Below are 16,488 nucleotides of genomic sequence, written 5' to 3'. Positions count from 1 at the left end.
GTTACCATTGTCTCAATTCTGATGATTTTTTAAAACATATTTTCTTCCTTGTATTGCTATTTATTTAAACCTTTGTTACTATCACTTTACCGTGAGAGTTTTACTGTAACCAATGCATTTATTGTTTGCTGTGCTGTTTACTGTTTGCATCTCCTTCATTTTAGATCATAACAATCAGTGACTAATGAAACCACTTAATATTTTGAGTTTATATGCTGCAAGAAATGCTTTGTTTGAACTGGGTGTGTCTTTGGGGGTTAAAAAAAAAAAAGTTATCAAACTGTTTCAAGGGCCAAATTAGAGTAGTATTTTTCAATTTAAGACAATTGAAGTAATTCAGACTTTGTTAGGTATAATTTTGTCTCAATTTCTGTGTGGTTTTCATTTTCAGCTACTGTTGGAACTACAGTTAAACATCACCTTTAAGATAATGTGCTACATTGTAGTGTGAGATTGAATAATAATTCAATTCCCTGTGAAATTTTCAAGTAATAGTTTTATTATATTTTATTGAAATACAAAAGGCTTACATCCAGCAGATATATTTGGTAATTAATAATTGGGAGAAATAAATACAGTCATGAATCATTTTTAAAGTACACAATTTAAAATTACTTATTTTTTAACCTAATGATAATGGGTATGAATGCAAATACACTAAACACATACAAAAATACATTTGTAATGGAAAAAAAAAAAAGAATGCTTTCAGCATTCTTAATTCATCTTAACTTACATGAGCAATTGTAAAAAGCTAATGCTGTTGAGAGGGATGACATCCAGTGCCCTGCAAGCACTATTTTTAAAGTGAAGTTTTATTCTGAAGTGTTACTGTATAAAACAGTATCTTAGTGTTTTGTTTTAAAGTACTTTCTAGTTAAATAGACTAATTAAAAATATGGTTTCAGCTGTAGAAACTTAAACTTGTGTCCTTGGTACATTGCCTTCATTTGTACACAATTATCAGTTTTGTTGCTTTTTTCAAGGAGACCTGTTTGTGCAGTTAATTGTTTAAATTAACTGAGTTTATAAATGGCTACTGTTGAGGGGTATATAATAATGTAAACTAAAGTTCAGTCTTTGCTGTGGTAATCATGTGGTACTAAGAGTTAAAAAGAGTTATAACTACAATCAGCCACTATCCTGAATATGTGAAAGTTTCACATCTGAATGAGGAGCTGTCATCCAGTACAGTCATAAACTTTGTAGAAGTTCACTTTGAGCTGTAAATACAACTTCTGGTATGTGCCAAGCAGCAAACAGTGCCTAAATGTTATACAACACTGGCATGACGCATATATATATGTTTATATATATATACATATATATGTATTCAAGAAAAAGATGTTCAAGGTAAAGTAATGCTCATATTTGAGTCAGGATTGTGGATCCATAGGGCATAAATTGCCAAGCCTAAAAGTAATTAATGGCCACCCATTGTCTGGCCAGATTTCTTCTAGAAAAACTAATAGTAAACTTTCAAAATTATACACTGAATTTAAAGTATGTTTGTGCATGGCTTAGTAATCTACTTGTTCCTAGGAAGGTAGTTGTGAATGTAAATCTCATGTTCTTAAAGGATGAAGAAAACTGCAAATATTTTTTCTCTTCAAAAATTTTGAAGGAGAAGACAGTTTGAGGAGAAGTTTGAGGAGGAGAAAGTTTAACTCTGTCGGAGATGTTCAGCAGCCACTTGGATGTGGTCCTGAGCAACCTGCTCCGGGTGGCCCTGCTTGAGCAGGGGTTGGAGCAGATGACCTCCAGAGGGTCCTGCTAACTCAAACCATTGTGATTCTGTCACCAGGAATTAAGCAGTGAAGTGTGTATATACATATGTATATACATCATGCTTTTATTAACAGAAAAACAGGAATCTGATTTTCAGGGAAGCCATTAAAAAATAATTCCAACTTCTATGCGATTTGCAGTGTGAGCATAGTAAGGAGAGAATGGAGAAGTTCCCAAACACTTTAAATGTAGCCTGTGGGAAGAGGTAAGACCCTTACTAATGACAGCTCGTAAATTTCCATGTTTGCTGCTTACTCTGCTCTAATGGAGGTAAAAAAAGTTAATAAAATGGTGTAGGTCTGCTTGAAAGCTTCATCTGCGTTTTTACCAGAGTGGTTGTACAGTATTAGTTAATACAGTATTGCAAAAAAATGCCACTTTTGAGCAAAATCCATTTCTAGCACAAGAATGTGAAATAAAAATATGATTAAGATATATACACACTGTATGCTTAGTGCAGGCATCTTAACACTGATGACCTCTTACCAGACAAATTTTGGACGTGGTCAGAGAGTTGATAAACTTGATAGTGTTGTTTTTCTTTAATAATATGATGTGTTAAATGTGTACTGATTTTTGAAGAGAAAGTGATATGTCTTTAGGAATCCTCGATTTTTTTTCATATGCATTGTCAACCTGAACTGCTGTCTTGAATAATGCAGACTTTGATATTCTGAATACCTGTAAGAGAAATTCTCGTAAGACATTTAAAAAGCATTTTTCATTTTGAAAATTTATTATTTATCTACTGCTAATAGTCAAGAGCTCCCTAAAATCTTTTGAGATAGTCTCCAGTTCATTCTAAGGAGAATTGAGATAATCCTGCTCCTGAAGCTATTTTACATATTAAATCATGAAGTTTAGTGAAGAATTATTATTTCTCTCCCTGGTGTAACAATGTTGTGTTTCTGTATGAAATAACAAACAAGTGCTATCTATACCTTCGTAATTTGAAGAGCGTATTTTTGACTGTAAAATAATAATAATGCAATTTGCTGCAAAAGAAGCCATAGCTAAAATATCTACAGGAGTCATAATTACCAGCACACCAGGGATAAATTAGACTTTGGGATGTTTGGTTCTTCAGCATTGTTTTGGTGTAAGAGCAGCAACAGTGCCAAGCAAACTTAAAATCTGTAAAGCCTGATGCCATAAATTTTGAACTAAGAGCACAGCCCTTCCATCTGATGGTATTTTAGGTCATCTTTCCCTTGTGATTGTGGTAATGAAACACTAAATCTCTGATATTGGTGGGGGATCTCTAACAGGCTAGCTTGCATTGCTTTTGTATTATTTTAATCCAAAATACTGTCTGCTTGATAATCCAAGTGACTGATATAAGGATGAAACAAATTGCAGTCTTCTTTTTTTCCTCAAATGTAATTTCAGTCATCTTGGTGACTGAAAGTCACTTTTTCAGAAGGTGATGCTAAATGGCAGTCACTAACTTTGATGAATGACATTTTAGGTATTTCTGAGGGATAATCTTTTAGGCTCCATCTGCATTACATCAAAATAAGCGATTTGTGTCCATGCCAATTAGATTTAGCATCATGAAATGACTTATTCTACCATTCTCTTATCCAGTGGTTTATTGCCTGTGCTTCTGGGTTATTTTATGTCAAATACGTCTGGGTTTTCCAAGGTTTCGTTTAAATTTGTTACAAGCAATTTTCTGTGTCAGTACATGTCTTTTGCAAGCTTAGAAGAGTTTGTGAAGACCCTTTAGATGAGATCCTTTTTCTCTTCAAGAGTTAGATCCATTACTGAATTTTGCCAGATAACATTTTGAAAATGAAGCCCACTCACTAAATGCCATGTACGAGCACAAATGAGAATTTTATAGAATAACATCTGTTAGATCAACTGCAAAATAATAGACTTTACAGACAGCTTGATGTAATACCCTAGCATTTGAAAGCAATCTCCTATTTCTCAGTACCCTTTTCAGTAGAGTAGAGAACATCCAGCTGAGTCACTGATAGGGACAGGGGATATTACAAGAGAAATGATGCATTTTGAATGAGCTTGTGTTTTCAACTTCCATCTCTAAGGAGGAGAAAACGTGTCAGGATGAGGTAGGCAGCAGAGAATCAGATCAGCAGGATCGTTTTTAAAGAATTTTGGCATGTTTGACTCAACCGTAGCAGGCCACCTAGATGCTGTGGGCCTCGTGTCTCAGTCTGAAGGGGCCTGTCCACTTGCATATGTACATTCTGGCTCGGTCACGTTCTGCTTTGGCCCGAAGAAAGATGACTTTCACAATCATTTTATTTCCTATATTACTACTTGCTGAGCAAGATGTACTGTTCCCACAGACCTAACTATGTAGAGCCCTGACTGTGGTAGTCAGCAGCTTGCAAGAACTTAAGTTTTCTGCTGAGCTCAGAGAGAAAGAAGAGCAAGTTCTTCATCTAGACACAAAACATGCTTTAATTCCTGTATGATATAGCAGATAAAAAACAGCCTCTGAGAACGAAGTTTTGCATGCTTAGGAAAGAACTGAAAAATTATTGGTTTCAGCTAGAATTTCGTGTCCATTTTCCTAAACTCCTTTGTAAATACAGAGGTATACTTATTGTAAGTAGTGTGTCCTAAAAAGTTGTCACTGCTGTCATTACACGTGGCAAAACAAAGCAGAACAAAAATTTCAAATTGGAAGTTTCAATTTGGCTTAAAAATTCTAGATAGTCAACTCCTTCTGAAAATTGAACTGAAATGCCATATTCTGTTTTAAAATCCTGGCCCCAAAGGAGTTGTCCCGATTGTGACAGGGAAGTTAATGAAAGCTGTGTTCTATGTACATATTCCCTCCTTCTTTATCATCTTTTTCCAAGTTAATAAAAGTATATTCAACATAAAGCCTCTGAAGTGAACACTCATTTTGAGCTGTACTTAGGGTGAAAATGTCAACTACTTTTTTTTTTTTAATCCAATTTCTACTTTGTAATTGCCTCACTTCTCACCTAAATTCATTTTCCTAACTAGATCTTGAGAAGAGCTTTGTCAGTATACTTTTGCCAATTCAAATACAGCCCAGATGACACAGGCCCAGCTTTTTCCTACAGATGTTGTGCCATTTTATACCTTTCATAAAATATTTAACCCTTTTGCAAATAGTAATTGTAAGTAGTTCAGCCAATATAAAAGTAACGTTTATTGGTCTACCCACAGACACATTTCTTTGAAGATGGGTGTACCAAAATGCTTCCTTCTAGGACTTGAACACAATTGCCAGTGTCTGTGTTCTTGTTTTTATCAGCAGCGAAGCCAATTTGTTCTTGAGCTTTTCTGAACACCTCCTCCCTGCTGTCTTGTAGATCTCTATCATTGTGTTCCTGTCTCCCCACTTGTCAGCTCAGTCTGTACCTGTCATCTTAAGTACTTGAAGACATCAGACCTGGGTAGGAATCCTCTGTGTGATGAAGATAGGCAAAAATAAATCGTTCTTTCTGGTATCAGCACTTCTTCCTTTATTTACATAAAACCAGCTGTGTGGGCTCAAACCAAAGATTCTCGTAGGCCAGTATCCTGTCTCCAGTAGTGTATATCTAGTGATAGGGCACTGATATTGCCCTCAGTGATAACTGCTAGCAGCTATAGTCGAAATTCTTTAGTATTCTTTAGTTTTAAGTTGGGCTGTGATTCAGAAAAATGAAACAACAAAGTAAAAGCTTTTTGTCTACTTTTCAAGAGATCACAATCAGTTACATCAGAATTAAGAGAATTTGATGATTTTAGAGAAAGTCTTGACTCAGCTTTTCTCCTTTCTGTCCTTTTTTTTCTTTTTTTTTCTTATTTTTTTTTTCTCCTAAAGATACAAGAGTTATCCTGTATTTGAAATAATGTCTGAGATATGAGTGGTAATCAGCTCAAGCTGGAATTCCTGTTTGTTTTAACTCCACATAGTTGAAACAGGCACTATGTATTTTTAAAGGATCAGTCATCCCTATGCAAGCCTCCCCTTTGGTTTTGCATTCTGTGTTGAACTTTCATTTCAGATTTTCCTTCTTTCTTTGTTTGTTTAAGTGACTGCTGCGTTAGCAAATATATACATAGAATTGAACCCTGTTGCATAAAAGCACTTCAGAGTGGATTGTGGCTGTCATATCAAACATCCAAAGAAAATGAGTTTTTCTTTGGATGGAGCTAGTACAGAGAGGCTTCCTGGTAACATTTACAAAGAGGAAACTAGGTGGAATTTTAAAGCTCTTGAAAGTAGTCACAAACCTTGTTTTTGTCTGGCTGATGCTGGAAATGCAGAATTTCGGAGACTAACTCATCAGTCCTGGCTCTGTAAACTGGTCTGGTGACCTGCAGCAGTTTAAAACAAACAAAAAAACCCACCACCAGATTAGTTATTTCACTAAATCACAAAAGGCACTTGGACAGAATGGAGCACCAAAGCCATGCAAAAGAGCTGTAAGAAAACCAGTTATGAAAAGCAGTTCATAACTCTGTTATGAAACCAAGATAGCAGTATGGGAAGTAAATATATGAATTAGTATTTTTAGTCATGAAATTGCTGAGGAAGAGCTTAGAATCAAATTTAGTTTAGCTGTAGAGCTACAACACGAAGATGGACCTGTTATTTGAGGAGGGACTGTGTGTTGAATAACAGGGAAGAATTTCCATGCATTTTACCTCCATATTGAATTGTGTTTTCAAGATTTTGTAATGCTTCTTGATCAGTGATCTCTGAAGAACTGGAACAAGCACTTACGCTACAAGCCGTATGGCAAAAGCTAGTTATGGGTTCATCGTGTTCAAAAGCGGGATTAATCCTTACAGCATTTTCTGAAGTGAGGCTGTTGAGAGTAGGACTTCTACAATGCAGAACATTTTTGTTTAGGTAAGACTTTAAATTACAAAATAAAAAAGAGGATTTTTTTTTTTTTTGAAATGTGAAGAATGAGCCGCTTACTCCAAATTAAAGTTTCTTTGTCTTTTTCTTCTCAACTTAATAATTAAAATGATGAAAAGAAAAACAAGGCTTAGTAAGCCAAAAATGACAGGTTTAAAAGTGAAGGGATGTGTGGGTTCTGGTGCAAATTTTGCACAACGCTGTCCTTGGTGGAACGTGTGTCTGCGTACGGGGCATCTAAAATGGGGAGAGGAAGAGAAAAATATACAGAACTTGAGGGCAGAAAATACAGAGTACCTCAAATGAAAACAAAAGAAAATATGCAGTTAAATTATAAGCACAGTATTCACAGTACAATTAATTGTTATGTATCTGTAAGGAATAATGTGATTCATAACAGAAGAAGGAAAATATTTAGATTAATGAAAATGAGTGTTAAGCAAAAAAAACAGTGATACGTTCTTTGCCTAATTAACAAAGTTGAAATAATATTTGTGTTTTAGCACCTTAAAAGTTCAGGTGTGTTTTGGAGTAATTCCTAAACATGTCTCTGAAGCCTATATTGTGTTTGTTGGTGACTTTAATCTGACTAGCAAGGTCTGAAATGGGAGTTCTACTTTAAGGCGAGGGAGAAGGTTTTCATATTGTATGAGAATCACAGGGTTTCCAGTTGATGGAAAAACTAGTATGGTTCTGAGGAAATTCACAAGCAAAACAAGTGCTTGACTAAAGCAAATGCTCCCTTCATAGGCCATAATTTAGTATAGAGACCGTGCAAGTTTGCTCAAGTCTGAGACTAGTATTAAGTTTGTATGTAATTTGTTGTAATTCACGGAAGTTTCATGTATTATTTTTAATATTTTTATCATACTAGATGATGGTTTTGTAATTTCTGTACATTAATCCAGGCTTTTCTGAAATGGAAAGCGGTTATTTTTCATAGTGGGTTGGTTTTGGAGCAGTAGGCTGGTTCAGTAAAGTTTTAAGGAGGACCCATTTAAATTGCAGGCTGATTACTAGTTAAAATACTGCCACTACACTGCTCTAACTCTTGCAAGTCGTTGTGGTGAATTCAAAATAATTTTCTGCTATCTTTTCTGTGATGCCCACTGCAGAAAATGAATTGTGGCAGTTGTGTTCTTGCAGTGAAATTATCATATGAATAATTTGCTTGGTAGTCTTGTTTTTTGACATGAATCCTAAGTATTCGAAAAGACTTACCTAATTCTAAAGTCAGTATTAAGAGAGAATGAATCAGATTAGTGGTCATAGTTGTGCTTGTAAGAAAATAGATTTCATTTTTAATACGACTTAGAAAATTTAATTTCTTAAACTACTAATAGGTAATCAATAGCAAAAAATGTGAATGTGTTATTTTTTCATGATATATCTAGAAGTCTGAAAAGAATGCATGGTTGTGTGCTTGTCATCTCTGCCAATGATGCTGAATTTCTAATAACTTTCAAATGCATCTCTGATAAACAGCTAGGTCATGGTGTTCTGTGTGTTCTACCTAATAGGTCAAACAGGATTTATCCACAGTGAAACTATTTGTATTAAAGAAGGGTATTGCAACGTAGTTTAAAGTATCTGAATATTGAGTTCTTGACTTATTAGCATAGTTTATGCTGTTGAAAAGTACGTACTCGGCCCTGTTTGTCCATGGAATAGAACTAGGGGTCTGTGACCAGACTTCATGTCAAGAATCATTTATTTACCTGCAGACAGCTCCTCTTCCTGGAACTAACTCACAGTTCCCACCATTGACACAAAGATGCGGTTCCATCTCACACAGGCTCCGGCAGGGTAATCCGTCTTGGCTTGTGTAACCAGGTTTACAAAGGCAGTCAGCCTCTTTTGTCCACTCGTTCATTACGCATTCAGAAAATTCATCACATGCCATGAATTTGCATGGGTCTGCCTGATCAGCTGGAAAGGATGGGTAAATCATTAATTGAGGCATTGAGGCATTACCCCCAGAGTATTTGGCAGCTCTGCAGCAGCTAGAGAAAACAGTACACATTTACTGGTCTGCTACTTGTGCATGTTAATGGGAGGATATAGTCTGGCATAAAAGGACACGCATTTTTCTCTCTCTACGTGACACAGCAAGCATGCAAGCTTATATTTACTTGTACGTTTGTTTACCCCATCCTTATTAAGCTGTGATTTTATTTTTATCTTACTGACAAGGATTTTCACACTTGAATATTGTTGATCTTTTTTTTTTTTTACTATAAAATGCTGGTTTTGTACTCAGGAATATAGTCATGCCATGCTATAGTCTTGCCTATGTGCAAGAAGCAGTTTTTGCTGTAATCACCTTAAACGCATGCTTTAGGCCATGACCAGGGGAGGGAATTAGTTTAGTGAGTGTTGCGCAACACTATGAGGACTACAACACAGGAATAATGGCACTGTCAATGGAAAATACATGTTTGCGGGCCTTAGTCAGAAGAGATGTATTAGCTTTGGGAAAAACTGCTGTGCTTTTTTTTTGTTTCTTTGTTTTTAAGTGTTAGTAAGGGATGCCTCTGTGAGATGAAGGGAAAATGAGTCTGTTGATGTTCATAGCATGGCCCAAGTCAGAGACAGCGTAAAGCCCTGACTTAGCCTGTCACACAAGTCTAGTTCTCCCTTCCCATTCCCTGCTTCTACCTAGATATGACTAGAAGAATCAGAAAGAGTCATATTGATGCCCGAGTGTATGCTGATGGAGTAATAAGGGGGAAGGCTGCAACCACCACTTGTGTCCTGGAATCATTTTCTTGTGTATCATAAATTAAAGCCTATATATAGAAGGCAAAGGATGAGAAGCAGGACAGGGGATACAAATTCTGTTTTTATCAGCACACAGTCTCAATAAGATGCGTGAATCCAGAAAGGCAAAAAATAATGAGTGTGTAAAGAAGAGGGAGGAGAGAAGGAAATGAGAGCAGATGTACAGATAGGAGCTGGGCTACACCGGACAGCAGGTCCTGAGTGACCTGAATTCTCCAAAGGAAGTTTGCACACAGTCTTAGCCCTAGAGAGGAACTTGGTTTCAAGTCTGGTCTAGAGAAATCAAAATCACTTAAAACATCAGGACAGAAGAAAAATGTCCACTCCTAGTTATGTGGGCTTCAAATTTCTTAAGAAGAAAAATCTGCAGTTTTAAAAAATTGGTACTGGATATTTCGGCTAGTACTATAATTACTATCTGGGCTGAAAATTTTCTTCCAGAGCCAATTCATGGCCCTAGATACTCAATAATATTAATTTCAATGAAAAATAAGCATCACTTTCTTTATAATACTACTGGAAATCTCAGACACACACCAGGATGTGCTTAACTGCTGGAAATTAATCCAGCAGAGCCGTTCATTTCTAACCCCTCTACAGTTCTGTAGCTATTTTTTTTTATTATAATAATTATTTCTGAATTTAAGATCAACAAAAGCAGTTTTTGCTTGCTTGATTTCCTTTTGCTATATAAAACGTGCATGTTGATTTGTGAACTGCTTTGCTCCTGGACTGTAAATGTATGTACACATAAAGTCTAACAACTGGGCACCAAAGATGTACAATAAATCACAAGGTAACTTTACTGGCAGTCAAACCTTTACCTATATATAAAAACCGAACAAAACAACAAAGCAAAACGTTTATTTCAAGTACTTTGATCTGGTCAGTTGTGTTATTGGAAATTACAGAGTTTAGTCCCTATTTGGACAAAAACAGGTGGCACACAAAAGGGGACAGTAGTTCCTACAGATTCTTTTCTTATCCCGTGCAGAAAATTGCATGACGAACAAAACCAGAACAGTCCCACAGGAAGCAAACAAACAAAAAAAGAAAACAGAGGAGTTAGGATGACTGAATAACTGATTAAGTATTAACTGCATGTCTCATCTACTCTCTCCCGAGATTTGATGATCACAGTTTATCTTCACATTGGTGGAAATAAAGATTGATTGTGTTACTAAGGAAAAACATTCTCTATCTGAGCATTATCTATAGTTGTACATTACGGCCCTGCAGTGTTGAAAAACTGAAAGGTATCGGTGAGTTTCTGTGTGACGAGTAGAGCTAGGCATGAGCAATCCACTGTGTTAGAGGGTCATTTTTTTTGTGATGTTGTTTCATTTTCCTTAAAAAAAAGTTTTGGGCTATGCACCTGCCATGATTTGTCACCTTCACTGCATTTTCACTTGTTTAGATTAAAAAAAAAAATGCTCACAGGTAATTTAACAATCCTTCTACATCTTTATTTATAGTATTATTTATATATGTATATTATATGTATTTATGTATATACTAATGTAGTTAGCCCTTTACAGCTGTTTCTTATAAAAGTTGATGAGTCTTGCAACGTATTTTGGGCTGTCAGTTCCCATCAGTGTTTCATTGTGGGATAACACTGTTACCACTAGATGGCTCTTATCTTCACACTAAATAGGAATTTGCTTGCATTACCTTAATTTACTAAACTTTTTTTTTCTTTTTTTTTTTTTGAATTTTTTTTTCTGAAATAAAAAGAAAGTCGGGCTGTATGGATATGCTGGATTTCTAAACATGATTTAATCCACTTTTATATCTTACTACTACGCATGAGCCACGAAAGCTTTGTTCTAAGAACAGCTATCATGCAAATTTATTGTGATATGGTTTTCTTGAATTAAAGTTGAAATACCATGTCAGTAGAGAAGATATAGATGAAGATGAAATATTTTTTTTCCTTTTTTTTTTTTGTATTTTAGCAACTTTTTCAATTTAATTTGTATTTAATGAAAATTTACTACCAAAGCAGAGAATCTGTGGTAGCACAAAGTTCAGTGTTTGTAGGAATCCTTTATTCTTTATTCAACAGAACATCAGGTTAACATGGCAGCATTTGAGAGTTCGAATGCTGCAGTTTTGTTTACTTTCTTTGCCAATTCTCTTAATGGTCACAAGGAGATACCTAAAATGAAGGTGGTTTAGAAACTGCCTGCATGAAATGTAAACGGACATTTTGTTCTTCAGTTGTCAGAGATCTGTACAGCTGTACCCAGCTTAATCAAAACTGCTAAAGGCATGCTAATGTATTGGCATCTTCCTTCTCCATACCAATGAAAATTCAACTCTGAAATAATTAACAAAATCTGAAAATAAATCCAGGCTTCAATTTTATAAAACAATATAAGAAAAAGATGTAACTCAGACATCATAGGGCTAGAGTAAATGGTCTCAAGTTGCACAAGGAGACACTTAGATTGCATCTGAGGAATAGTTTCCTCATGGAGAGGGTGGTGGCATTGGAATAGGCTGCCCAGAAAAGAGGTGGAGTTCCCATCCCTGGAGGTATTTAACAGAGGTGTGGAGGTGTGGACTAAGGGTCACATGAAGGGACTCAGTAGGTCAGGTAGATGATTGGACTTGGTGATCTTGAAGGTCTTTTCCAATTTTCCAACCTAGATAATTCTATGACTCCGAGAAAGGTACTAAATCAGGAGAAATTCTGGAATTACAAAGCCACGGGGTGCTATATATGCTAATGCTTTGGTCAGTGAGCATCTGTAGAATCCTAGCATTCCTAGAAATTTTCTCCTTCTGTCCTGAACTCTATAGCCCTTGAAAGATAGTCTTTATGATGTCATGAGCAATTATTTGTTTACAACATTGTAAAAATCATCAGAAATGATGTTTTACCTACTCAGATGTGTAGGTAAAAACATCATTCCTACGGACAAGTCATTCCTGTAAATTATATGTGAGCATTTTTTATCCCTGTCTTCACCCAGCCATTATTCTAGAGTATTTTTGCTTCCCTGTACTTGGCTTTTGATCTGAAAAGCAGTTGGTGTACATGGACAGAACAGCCTTTCTACCCCACTATTGTATGGATATACGTCTGCAGATAGCTGAGTCTGAGTCTGCAAAATCTTTTATTTATTTATTTTTATATATTACTAATGTTCACTGGGAGGCTATTCATTATACAATTATTTCCAAAATGGTAATCTTTCTGAAGCTGTAGCAATTTGGAAAAGATTACATACATGTTTTTGATTTTGTGTATATATTTATAACACAATCTTACCTGGCTCAATATCAAGGGAATAGCTGTCAATCTCCAAATTGAGGCGTTGGGCAGCAGCATCACAGAAATCTTCCAAGACACAGTGTACTGCTTCCGTGATATTATATGGCACTGTTCTGGCAAATTTCATTTTGCTGTTGACAATCACACTTCCGTTTCTGAAGTTAAGTATTTCCAGTTGCTTAAAGCCTGTAAGGTTGGACTGCAGGTATGGAAGTAGCTGCAAAACAGAAAGTTTCTTTTATTTTGACTTACTGTCAATGCCTAGCCCCTATTAGTTTTTCTTATAGTTGCTTTTAGTTATCAAGCACACACATTACACACTTATTTCTCTGAATTTAATATAGCTGTTAAACTCCACCACCAAATTCACTTTTCTTTTTTTTTTTTTTTGCTATATTCTTCTGGACTCTGGCATCTTTCTCAGTAATGTATTGAGATGGATGGGCAGCAATCTTCCCTGTAATAAAATGCACAGCAGTTGGGGAGCTTATTCATCTAGAAGAAAAAATCACCACGCTCCAAAGCCAACCATAATTATTTTCAAATGTTCAGTCCAGGCAGGTTAAGGCATAGCATGACAGGCATGTCACTGAACTGACCTGTAGCCCTATTGTACCCATAAAGAAAACCCATATCTAATCATATTCCCTTTGCTAGGCTATGATATATTTTATAAGGCCTATTCTTAAATTCAGCATAAAGACACAAGTCTTAAATGTATTCAGTATTGTTGATGTGAATCTAAGATAAATCTAAATAAAATTACATGCCAGGCATACATATATATATAGAGAGAGTCTCTTGAACAAGTAAACACTTTGATCACTGACTTCATGAAGTGTTTCTTTGCACCCTGAGAGCATTCCAGGCTTATGGGTCCTTTAAAAATGCATCTTATCAGGCTGAATCGTAGTAGGGTCTGATATTGCCAAAATACTCTGCTCTCCAGCGCTGAGGGAGCCAACTGGCATGAATCAGAATTTCCTAGCCAAAACCTCTAGGTACAGCTCTCACAGAAGTTTGTTGCTGTTTGTTCCTGATTTATGGAGCAATAATTAATGTAATTTAGAGATGGGGGTGTGTATGATTTTAAACAATGCCTCACTATTGCCGATGTTTTTCAAGCCCACCAACTATGTTGCTTCACCCACCAGCTGCATGAACTGTTGTTCCAGAGCTTTGTATTCTGTTGAGCTCCTATTGAAGAGGTCATCAGAAAAGTGCATGTTGGTCACCCTCAGGCTGAAGAAAACCACAAGCTCTTTGCCTTTGGCTGCAGTCGTCATGGAGCTGGTGGTTACATACTTCAGAGTAGGAGCTGGGGTGGCTTCTGCTGGCTCACTTGTTAGCACTGAGATGTAACCACTGCCGTGCTCTGCTTCATCCAGCTCTGCTGTGCTCACCACACCGATGCCATCCAACTCAGCAGTGATATCCTGCACTCCTGTCCTGGCACTGTCGGGGGGAAGGGTGTCAGCTGCTGGCACCAAGGAATCTGGTGCTTCGGGGGACTGGTCGATGATGATGGACTGGCTGTAGGTTGGGTTGGTCACTGCAGGCAGCAGTGTTGTTTGCTCTGATGGCAGCACATCTACAATAACATCTCCAGGCTGCGTGACAGAGAGATCACTTGCACCAATAAAGAAAGGCAATGTTTTATGAGTGCTGGTTGTAAATAAAAGGTCATCACCCGACGATTCTAGTTCATCCATGATCTTCACTGCTGCAGAATAACAGGGGAAAAACAAATGCCTAATTTGAAAAACAAGCATAACAAACCTCAAACATGGAAACAACATACATCTTGTATTTCCACTGAAGCATTTTTAAAAACAAGCTTTAGCGCTATCTAAACATGAAAATGTTATTTCCATCAGCAAAGAACTACAGGAATAAAACACCTCATCCACATATTTGAGTGATGACATTTCTGTAGGTGATGTGTTTAAATAATAATTACACTTGGTAAGTATTTCCTGAGCAATTCCTAAAGCACAGTCTTGTTTTGAAGGTACATAATTGCACTGTCAGTTTATATTGACTGAAAGAGTAGATTGTAGCTTTGAGTTGTCTGCTTGGATCAGTTCTATGCCAGAGTCATTCTGTTGCTTCCCCCTCCATTAGAGGTTAAGGCTATTACCTGCCAGTAATCATAAACTGTGGTTAAGGAAAATGGTACGATAATCTTTTCTGATTTACCTAGAAGACGGCAGCAGCAGCGAAATCAAATTCAAACCCTAAGAAATCATATGCTGCACTTGAAGCAGCCATTTGACCCTGATGCTAAAATTTTATGAGGTCCCCACCAGGCTTGGCACTAAGTTTTGTGATAGATGTAGATGAAATCCAAATCTGAAGTGTGATGAGACTCTGAATTTGGCTTGTAGCTACTTGCTATGATGTCTCAACAGCAGACATCTATCCAATCTGATAACTTTGTCCTTCTCCAACAATATAGTTATGCGTGTTCCTCATGCTGGACTTTTAACAGCCCCCTGCAAGCAGAATCACATGTCAACTGATAGAAGTTTTTCTCCAATGAATTCTTCCTTTCTCTAAGCACTAATTTCCTCTTAGTGGACAATGAAAGAAAAATAAGCCCCACTGAAAGAGATGGCAGATAAATGGCATAGGAGTTGCCCATAAATGGTCTTTGTGTCTCTTTTTCCTTGCTTCTACATGAATTAGGACCAATCTTCTGCTGTATTGCTGTTTTTAGGAAGAAAAAAAAGAAGTATATTTTCAACAAAGAAAACCTTAATACAAGATCATTATTTTCTTGACACTGTTAATTTAATATGCTCTTTGTTTCCTCCCTGCAGGTACAATGTCTTGGCTGAAGCATTAATCTGCCTAAAGTGGATTATTTTCTATAGAACCACTATTAAATCATTGCTTTCCTGATATTGTTCTTTTCTTTACTAATATATATTTTTGTACACTAGGTGAAGCTAGTGTGCTTTAGTAGAAATGCATAGCCCCATTCTGCTAAATTGACCACACCTCTCAAAGTAGGAAAGAATTATTCTAAATCATGGTATGTTTTTCACTAGAATTAGCTCTTTGCATGAACCTGTGTTCAGAGCTGCTTCATTTTTCCTTTACTGTTTATTTTATGTTATCTATTATACATATATGGTGATTCATTGGTAATAGTGTGTTTAGCTGAGACATACGTTTAAACTGTTGGAGGAGGTTGTGAGAAAGCCAGAATTACTTTTTGCTTCTGCTTTAGACTCTTTGGGAGTCTTGAGAATACACTGTTGTGTGGTATTGATCTCACTTCTAGATGATGCATCTAACTTCTAAATGCCTGCTAAGCCAGTCATCTTTTACATCTTTGTCAACAGAGAGACATTTATCTCAGATGAAGATAACCATCCAAAATATGTTGGAGCTTTTGAAGTGCCTGTATCTTTGTAGACTTCCAAACATATACAACTAATTTATGTAAGATGCCCGATTTTTCTCTTACATAGTTTCTGTTATCTAAAGCAATTTCTTCAGCTCCCTGTAGCATTTTTGAGGTTCACTGGCTTCTTTGAGGTGCTCAAGTACTAGAGTAATAAGAACTATGAATGTTTTTTGAAAAAGGGAAACACTTTACACTGACTTACAGTTTGACTCTAAGCAGGGAAATGTAATTCTGACACTGGTGAAGTTTTGGTGAATTTTACTCTAGAGTACCAGAAACAACCTCAAATGTCAAGTGTTCCTCCTCCCAGTCTCAGTTCAGTTCTAAGTTTTTACTAAGTTTTACTAAGTTTTTATA

At 36.4% G+C, this 16,488-nt stretch overlaps 1 protein-coding gene across 1 annotated transcript in view; it reads right to left on the bottom strand.

Annotated features, from left to right (window-relative positions):
* Positions 1 to 481: 481 nt before the first annotated feature.
* Positions 482 to 16,488, bottom strand: part of IMPG1 (interphotoreceptor matrix proteoglycan 1) — a 63,147-nt gene continuing 47,140 nt past the window's right edge. Inside the window, exons 13-17 of the mRNA XM_080583779.1 lie at positions 13,868 to 14,439; positions 12,714 to 12,933; positions 8,371 to 8,581; positions 6,713 to 6,889; positions 482 to 6,614 (exon numbers count right to left, since the gene is read on the bottom strand). Of these exons, the coding sequence (XP_080439905.1) occupies positions 6,377 to 6,614; positions 6,713 to 6,889; positions 8,371 to 8,581; positions 12,714 to 12,933; positions 13,868 to 14,439 (1,418 nt within the window). The 3' untranslated portion in view covers positions 482 to 6,376. The remainder of the gene's footprint in view (positions 6,615 to 6,712; positions 6,890 to 8,370; positions 8,582 to 12,713; positions 12,934 to 13,867; positions 14,440 to 16,488) is intronic.

Source organism: Anser brachyrhynchus (genome assembly GCF_964034855.1).
Source record: "Anser brachyrhynchus genome assembly, chromosome: 3".
NCBI classification, from domain to species: domain Eukaryota; kingdom Metazoa; phylum Chordata; class Aves; order Anseriformes; family Anatidae; genus Anser; species Anser brachyrhynchus.
The sequence above is the reverse complement of the archived record's forward strand: the minus strand, read 5'-3'. Positions and strand labels throughout refer to the sequence as shown.